Below are 8,496 nucleotides of genomic sequence, written 5' to 3' on the forward strand. Positions count from 1 at the left end.
AGAGACTGAACAACTTGATTTAAAATGGACAAAAGTCCTGAACAGACACTTCACTGGAGAAGATACACAGATGTTAAATAAGCATATGAAAAGATGCTCCACATTATATATCATTAGGACATTGCAACTTAAAAGAGCAATAAGAGACCACTACATACCTATTAAAATGGCCAAAATTCAAAACATCAACAACCTCAAGTGCTGATGAGCATATGAACTAATAGGAATTCTCATTTACTGTTGGTGAGAATGCAAAGATGGTACAGCCACTTTGGAAGACAGCTTGGCCGTTTCTTATAAAACTAAAGATACCCTTACTATACAATACAGCAATCACTTTCCTTGGTATTTACCCAAAGGAGTTGAAAAATTAAGTCCTACACACATGTTTACACCAGCTTTAGTCATAAGTACCAAAACTGGGAAGCAACCAAGATATTCTTCAGTAGGTGAAGGGATAAACAAACTGGGATGTATCCAGACAATGGAATATTGTTCAGTGCTAAAAGGAAAAGAATACTATTAAGAAAAGAGACGGCCCTGCGAACATGGCACTGCGAGTGGCGCGGAGCGTGCGAGCCGTGGTCTGCAGACTGCGAGACATCTCTGTGCCCAACGCGCCTTGCTCGCCGCAGCCCTGGGGACTGCGGGCGGGCGCCATCCGGGTGCTGCACACCAGCCCCACTCTGCTGTTGGGTCGTAAATTCACAGACAAACATGAATGGGTAACAACAGAAAACGGTGTTGGAACCGTGGGAATCAGCAATTTTGCACAGGAAGCTTTGGGAGATGTTGTTTACTGTAGTCTGCCTGAAGTTGGGACAAAATTGAACAAACAAGAGGAATTTGGTGCTTTGGAAAGTGTGAAAGCTGCTAGTCAACTCTATTCTCCTCTATCAGGAGAAGTAACTGAAATTAATGAAGCTCTAGCAGAAAATCCAGGACTTGTCAACACATCTTGTTATGAAGATGGTTGGCTGATCAAGATGACACTCAGTAACCCTTCAGAACTAGATGAACTAATGAGTGAAGAAGCATATGAGAAATACATAAAATCTATTGAGGAGTGAAAATGGAACCCCTAAATAAACTAGTTTGAAACAACTTAATCTAGCATAGTTGTCTTAAATTAGTGGTGGATAGATTTTTAAAAAGCAACTTTTAGCAAAAGAAACTACTTGGGTCAAAATACTCAATGAACTTGCCACTGGAAATAAATGACAGTGGAGAAAAGTTTGTTAGTTGTATAGTGTCCAGTGAAGAACATTATTATCTTAATTTTGCAATATACTGTGTTTGCTGGTCCTATTTTTATACAGTGAAGCAACAGCCTTTCAGGAAAATAAGAAACAGTTTAATAATAAAATATTCAACTTCTTAAAAAAAAAGAAAAGAGATGGAGGAACATTAGATGCATACTATTAAGTGAAGGAAACCAATCTGAAAAGGCTCTTACTGTATGATTCCAACTACATGACATTATGGAAAAGGAAAACTCATGGAGATAGTAAAATGACCAGTGGCTTCCAGGGTTAGGAGGAGGGAAGTATGAATAGATGAATGACAGAGGATATTTTTTAGGGCAATGAAATTATATTCTATGATACTATCAAGGTGGATTCATGTCATTATACATTTGTCAAAACGCATAATATGCACAACATCAAGAGTAAACCTTAATTAAAGTATGGACTTTGGATGACAGTCATGGTCAATGTAGGTTCATGTTTGTAACAGATGTATCACTCTGATGGGGGATGTTGATAAGGGGGGAGGCTATGCATGTGGAGGAGAAGGAAGTATATGAGAACCCTGTACTTTCTGCTCCATTTTGCTCTGAACCTTTAACTGCTCTACAAAAAAAAATCTATTAAAAAAACACTTAGAGATGATCGAAAAGGAAAACACAACATACCAAAACTTATGGGATAAGGTTAAGTCATTGTTAACAAGAAAAGATAGAGCTGTGAATGAATACACTAAAAAAGAAGAACCTCATTTCAATAGCCTAATTTTACACCTTGAAGAAATAAATTTTTTAAAAAAATCAAATAAACCAAAAGATAGCAGAAATAAAGGAAACAATAAAGTTTAGAGTGGAGATAAATAAAATGAGAATCAACGAAACAATAGAGAGAATCAACAAATATTTAAAATCAGAAATGAACGTGGAGATTTACTACTAAATTTACAGAAACAAATGGGATTGTAATAGATTACTATGAACAAAAAACTATCCCAACAATTTAGATAACCTAGACACAATGGACAAGTTCTTGGAAATATACAAATTCTGAAAACTGACTCAAGGTGAAATGTAAGATATCAACAGAACATTAATAAGAGATTGGATCAGTATTCAATCCCCTGGTGGGGGATGTTGATAATGGGGGAGGCTCCCAATTAAAATAAAAAGCCCAAGGAAAGATTGATTCACTGCTGACAACTATCAAACATTTAAAGAAGAATTAACACCAATTCTTCACAAAAAGTTCTACAACATTAAAGAGAAGGAAAAAAATTCCTAACTCATTCTATTAGGCCAAATTAATTCTGATATCAAGGACAAGTAAAGACAAGGAAAAAAAAACATAGACCATTATTCCTGATGATTACAGATGCAACAAAAGAATAGCAAACTGAAACCAACAGCACATTAAAAAGATTACACATCATGACCAAATGGGATGTATCCTACACATGCAAGGATGTTTTGACTAAAAAAATCAGTCAAGGTAATGTATTATATTAATCGAACTAGTGAAATAAATACTTTCTAAATTGACATTGAAAAGTATGTAACAATATTCAATGCCCTTTTGTGATATAAACACTTAAAAAACGAAGACTTTAATGGGTCTTTTTCAACATAGTAACATCATAAAGACTACATATTGAAAAAGAAATGACTAACATTACACTCAATGATGAAAATTGAAAGCTTTTCCCCTAAGATAAGGAACAAAATATGGATGTTCACTTTTGACACTTTTATTCAATGTAGTATTGGAAATATCAATACTAGTCAGAGCAATTCAACAAGCAAACAAATAAACAAAGGCAGCCAAATTGAAAAGGGAGATGGAAAACTATCTATACCTGCAGATATTAACTGATATATAGAGAAAATCCCAAAGAGTACATTAAAAAGTTACTAGAGTTAATAAACAAATTCAGCAAATGTGTATGGTACAAGAATCAGATATAAAAATTGGTTGTGTTACTATACATCAGCAGTGAATGATCTGGAAAGGAAATTGCATGGCTAATTTTATGTGTCAGCTTATCCGGGCCATGGTGCAAAGTTATGTGGCCAAACATTATTCTGATGTTTCTATGAGGGTGTTTTTGGATGTTAATCTTTAATTTTTAAATCAGTGGACTTGGGAAAAAGCAGATTTTTTTCTATAATGTGAATGGGCCTCAGGCAATCCTTTGAAGGTGTGGATCAATCAGAAGATTAATGTCTCCTGAGAAAGAGAGAAATCAGCCAGCAGAAGGTCTTCCAACATCAACTACAGCATCAACTGGGTCTCAGCCTGCAAGTCTATCCTGCTTATTTTGGGTTTAGATATTTGGACTTTGATTATCTATCTATCTATCATCTAATGCTGTTGTATTAGATGTATAAGTCCTATAGGCAGGCTGTATCAGTACCACTATTTTTCAGAAGTGGAAAATAGTAGTTAGGTAATATGTCAAAAATTTCTCAGGTAAGAAGTGGTAGAGGAGGAGCTTCAAGATGGCGAAAGAGTAAAACACGGAGATCACCTTCCTCTCCACAGATACATCAGAAATACATCTACATGTGGAATTGCTCCTAGAGAACACCCACTGAACGCTAGCAGAAGACCTCAGACCTCCCAAAAGGCAAGAAACTCCCCACATACCTGGGTACGGCAAAGAAAAAAAAACAGAGACAAAAGAATAGGGATGGGACCTGCACCAGTGGGAGGGAGCTGTGAAGGAGGAAAGGTTTCCACACACTAGAAGCCTCTTCACAAGCGGAGACTGCAGGAGGCAGAGGGAGAAGCTTCACAGCCACGGAGGAGAGCGCAGTAACAGGGGTTCGGAAGGCAAAGCGGAGAGATTCCCACACAGAGGAACGGTGCCGACCAGCACTCACCAGCCCGAGAGGCTTGTCTGCTCACCTGCCGGGGCGGGCGGGGCTGGGAGATGAGGCTCAGTCTTCGGTCGGATGCCGGGAGACGACTGGGGTTGGCGGCGTGAACACAGCCTGAAGGGGATAGTGCACCACGGCTAGCCGGGAGGGAGTCCGGGAGAAGTCTGGAGCTGCCGAAGAGACAAGAGACTTTTTCTTGCCTCTTTGTTTCCTGGTGCACGAGGAGAGGGGATTAAGAGAGCCGCTTAAAGGAGCTCCAGAAACGGGCGCGAGCCGTGGCTGGTGGCACGGACACCAGAGACGGGTGTGGGATGCTAGGGTTGCTGCTGCTGCCACCAAGAAGCCTGTGTGCGAGCACAGGTCACTGTCCACACCTCCCCTCCCGGGAGCCTGTGCAGACCGCCACTGCCAGGGTCCCGGGATCCAGGGACAACTTCCCCGGGAGAACGCATGGCGCGCCTCAGGCTGGTGAAACGTCATGCTGGCCTCTGCCGCCGCAGGCTCGCCTCGCATCCGTGCCCCTCCCTCCCCCCGCCCTGATCCAGAGCCCCCGAATCAGCTGCTCCTTTAACCCTGTCCTGTCTGAGAGAAGAACAGACGCCCTCAGGTGACCTACACACAGAGGGGGGACTAAATCCAAAGCTGAACCCCGGGAGCTGTGCAAACAAAGAAAAGAAAGGGAAATCTCTCCTAGCAGCCTCAGGAGCAGTGGATTAAATCTCCACAATCAACTTGATGTACGCTGCATCTGTGGAATACCTGAATAGACAACGAATCATCCCAAATTGAGGAGGTGGACTTTGGGAGCAAAGATATATGTATATATTTTCCCTTTTTCTCTTTTTGTAAGTGTGTATGTGTATGCTTCTGTGTCTGATTTTGTCTGTATAGCTTTGCTTTTACCATTTGTCCTAGGGTTCTGTCCGTTTTTTAAAAAATTTTTCTTAATAATATTTTTATTTTAATGACTATTTTATTTTATTTTACATAATTTTATTTTATCTTCTTTCTTTCCTTCTATTTTTTCTCCCTTTTATTCTGAACTGTGTGAATGAAAGGCTCTTAGTGCTCCAGCCAGGCTTCAGGGCTGTGCCTGTGAGGTGGGAGGGCCAAGTTCAAGACACCGGTCCACAAAAGACCTCCCAGCTCCCCGTAATATCAAATGGCAAAGATCTACCAGAGATCTCCATCTCAACGCCAAGGCCAGGCTTCACTGAACGACCAGCAAGCTACAGTGCTGGACACCTTATGCCAAACAACTAGCAACACAGGAACAAAACCCCACCCATTAGCAGAGAGGCTGCCTAAAATCATAATAAGGCCACAGACAACCCAAAACACACCACCAGACGTGGATCTGCCCACCAGAAAGACAAGATCCAGCCTCATCCACCAGAACAAAGGCACTAGTCCCCTCAACCAGGAAGCCTACACAACCCACTGAACCAACCTTAGCCACTGGGGACAGACACCAAAAACAGCGGGAACTATGAACCTGCAGGCTGAAAAAAGGAGACCCCAAACACAGTACGATAAGCAAAATGAGAAGACAGAAAAACACACAGCAGATGAAACAGCAAGGTAAAAACACACCAGACCTAACAAATGAAGAGGAAATAGGCAGTCTACCTGAAAAAGAATTCAGAATAATGATAGTAAAGATGATTCAAAATCTTGGAAATAGAATAGACAAATTGCAAGAAACAGTTAACAAGGACCTAGAAGAAATAAAGAGGAAGCAAGCAACGATGAGCAACACAATAAATGAAATGAAAAATACTCTAGATGGGCTCAGTAGCAGAATAACTGAGGCAGAAGGACAGATAAGTGACCTGGAAGATAAAATAGTGGAAATAACTACTGCAGAGCAGAAAAAAGAAAAAAGAATGAAAAGAACTGACGACAGTCTCAGAGACCTCTGGGACAACATTAAACGCACCAACATTCGAATTATAGGGGTCCCAGAAGAAGAAGAGAAAAAGAAAGGGACTGAGAAAATATTTGAAGAGATTATAGTTGAAAACTTCCCTAATATAGGAAAGAAAATAGTCAATCAAGTCCAGGAAGCACAGAGAGTCCCATACAGGATAAATCCTAGTAGAAACACGCCAAGACACATATTAATCAAACTATCAAAAATTAAATACAAAGAAAAAATACTAAAATCAGCAAGGGAAAACCAACAAATAACACACAAGGGAATACCCATAAGATTAACACCTTATCTTTCAGCAGAAACTCTGCAAGTCAGAAGGGAGTGGCAGGGCATACTTAAAGTGATGAAGGAGAAAAACCTACAACAAAGATTACTCTACCCAGCGAGGATCTCATTCAGATTTGATGGAAACATTAAAACCTTTACAGACAAGCAAAAGCTAAGAGAATTCAGCACCACCAAACCAGGTTTACAACAACTGCTAAAGGAACTTCTCTAGGCAGGAAACACAAGAGAAGGAAAAGACCTACAATAAAAAACCCCAAACAATTAAGAAAATAGTAATAGAAACATACATATCGATAATTACCTTAAATGTAAATGGATTAAATACTCCAACCAAAAGACAGAGACTGGCTGAATGGTTACAAAAACATGACCTGTATATATGCTGACTACAAGAGACCCATTTCACACCTAGGGACACATACAGACCAAAAGTGAGGGGATGGAAAAAGATATTCCATGCAAATGGAAATTAAAAGAAAGCTGGAGTAGCAATTCTCATACCAGACAAAATAGATTTTAAAATAAAGACTATTACAAGAGAAAAAGAAGGTCACTACATAATGATCAAGAGATCGATTCAAGAAGAAGATATAACAATTGTAAATATTTATGCACCCAACATAGGAGCACCTCAATACATAAGGCAAATACTAACAGCCATAAAAGGGGAAATCGACAGTAACACAATCATAGTAAGGGACTTTAACACCCCACTTTCACCAATGGACAGATCATCCAAAATGAAAATAAATAAGGAAACACAAGCTTTAAATGATACATTACACAAGATGGACTTAATTGATATTTATAGGACATTCCATCCAAAAACAACAGAATACACATTTTTCTCAAGTGCTCATGGAACATTCTCCAGGATAGATCATATATTGGGTCACAAATCTAGCCTTGGCAAATTTAAGAAAATTGAAATCATATCAAGTATCTTTTCTGACCACAACACTATGAGACTAGATATCAATTACAGGAAAAGATCTATAAAAAATACAAACACATGGAGGCTAAACAATAAACTACTTAATAACGAAGTGATCACTGAAGAAATCAAAGAGGAAATCAAAAAATACTTAGAAACAAATGACAATGGAGACACGACGACCCAAAACCTATGGGATGCAGCAAAAGCAGTTCTAAGAGGGAAGTTTATAGCAATACAATCCTACCTTAAGAAACAGGAAACATCTCGTATAAACAACCTAACTTTGCACCTAAAGCAACTAGAGAAAGAAGAACAAAAAAACCCCAAATTTAGCAGAAGGAAAGAAATCATAAAGATCAGATCAGAAATAAATGAAAAAGAAATGAAGGAAACAATAGCAAAGATCAATAAAACTAAAAGCTGGTTCTTTGAGAAGATAAATAAAATTGATAAACCATTAGCCAGACTCATCAAGAATAAAAGGGAGAAGACTCAAATCAATAGAATTAGAAATGAAAAAGGAGACGTAACAACGGAGAAGACTCAAATCAATAGAATTAGAAATGAAAAAGGTGAAGTAACAACTGACACTGCAGAAATAGAAAGGATCATGAGAGATTACTACAAGCAACTCTATACCAATAAAATGGACAACCTGGAAAAAATGGACAAATTCTTAGAAATGTACAAGCTTCCGAAACTGAACCAGGAAGAAATAGAAAATATGAACAGACCAATCACAAGCACTGAAATTGAAACTGTGATTAAAATCTTCCAACAGGGCTTCCCTGGTGGCGCAGTGGTTGAGAGTCCGCCTGCCAATGCAGGGGACACAGGTTCATGCCCCAGTCCGGGAAGATCTCACATGCCACAGAGCGACTGGGTCTGTAAGCCATGGCCGCTGAGCCTGTGCATCCAGAGCCTGTGCTCTGCAACGGGAGAGGCCACAACAGTGAGAGGCTCGCATACCGCAAAAAAAAAAAAATCTTCCAACAAGAAAAGCCCAGGACCAGATGGCTTCACAGACTAATTCTATCAAACATTCAGAGAAGAGCTAGCACCTATCCTTCTCAAACTATTCCAAAATATAGCAGAGGGAGGAAAACTCCCAAACTCATTCTACGAGGCCACCGTCACCCTGATACCAAAACCAAAGATGTCACAAAGAAAGAAAACTACAGACCAATATCACTGATGAACTTAGAAGCAAAG

General features: G+C 39.5%; 1 protein-coding gene across 1 annotated transcript; it reads left to right on the forward strand.

The window, feature by feature from the left end:
• Nucleotides 1–548: 548 nt before the first annotated feature.
• LOC112062707 (glycine cleavage system H protein, mitochondrial-like) lies at nt 549–1,161 on the forward strand. Its single transcript, XM_024117677.3, has one exon. It carries the CDS (start codon nt 549–551, stop codon nt 1,068–1,070), a length of 522 nt encoding a protein of 173 aa, XP_023973445.1. The 3' UTR covers nt 1,071–1,161.
• The last annotated feature ends 7,335 nt before the right edge of the window (nt 1,162–8,496 follow it).

Source organism: Physeter macrocephalus, chromosome 12 (genome assembly GCF_002837175.3).
Source record: "Physeter macrocephalus isolate SW-GA chromosome 12, ASM283717v5, whole genome shotgun sequence".
Classification (NCBI taxonomy): domain Eukaryota; kingdom Metazoa; phylum Chordata; class Mammalia; order Artiodactyla; family Physeteridae; genus Physeter; species Physeter macrocephalus.

Coding starts and splice junctions, on each gene's coding strand:
- LOC112062707 (XM_024117677.3), top strand. CDS start 549: ATGGCACTGCGAGTGGCGCGGAGCGTGCGAGCCGTGGTCTGCAGACTG.